At 31.6% G+C, this 538-nt stretch overlaps 1 protein-coding gene across 3 annotated transcripts in view; it reads left to right on the top strand.

Moving 5' to 3' along the window:
* The window catches only part of LOC110462103 (multidrug and toxin extrusion protein 1-like), a 56,843-nt gene that overhangs the window by 34,266 nt on the left and 22,039 nt on the right, over positions 1–538 (top strand). For 2 of the 3 annotated variants that reach the window (XM_021515933.1, XM_021515934.1), the window contains exon 15: positions 134–266. The exons of the other annotated variant lie outside the window; for it this stretch is intronic. In XM_021515933.1, coding sequence (XP_021371608.1) covers positions 134–266 — 133 coding nt within the window. The remainder of the gene's footprint in view (positions 1–133; positions 267–538) is intronic. 3 annotated transcript variants of the gene reach the window in all.

Here is a 538-nt window from a genome sequence, read left to right as displayed (position 1 = left end):
TTTTTTTTTTTAATTCGACCGGCATCATCAATATTATAACAACTAGTTTTAATTAACAAAGGAATGAAAAAATCTTCCATTTGAAAGTATCTTTGTGATGTTTTACACCTAGCTTTTGATTATGTATTTATAGGGCGCTCTTTGTGGTATCATCCGGGGACTTGGTTATCAGATATTCGGAGCGCTCACCAACTTTATATCCTATTACATTGTGGCATTGCCTTTATGTATACCTATGTTACTACTGACAAACATGGGTGTCTATGGTATGTTACTCTACAAGTCTATGTTGTATCGAACTTATCTTAACGCACCTACAATTAAGCCTTTTTTATTGAAATTCTACAATCTGTAAAAATATTTATGATCGTTTGCATATTTTCAACATGAATTATTATCGAAGTTGAAACGTTAGTTATTAACGTTACATAATTGTTCTCAATAGACAGAGACACACATTAAATAAGAAACGACTGGGTAATAAAATGGCCAGTTTGTACAGAAGTGAAGACAAGTTTAACTGTACAATAGCTATTTT

This window comes from Mizuhopecten yessoensis, unplaced genomic scaffold (genome assembly GCF_002113885.1).
Source record: "Mizuhopecten yessoensis strain PY_sf001 unplaced genomic scaffold, ASM211388v2 scaffold10747, whole genome shotgun sequence".
Lineage (NCBI taxonomy): Eukaryota > Metazoa > Mollusca > Bivalvia > Pectinida > Pectinidae > Mizuhopecten > Mizuhopecten yessoensis.
The sequence above is the reverse complement of the archived record's forward strand: the minus strand, read 5'-3'. Positions and strand labels throughout refer to the sequence as shown.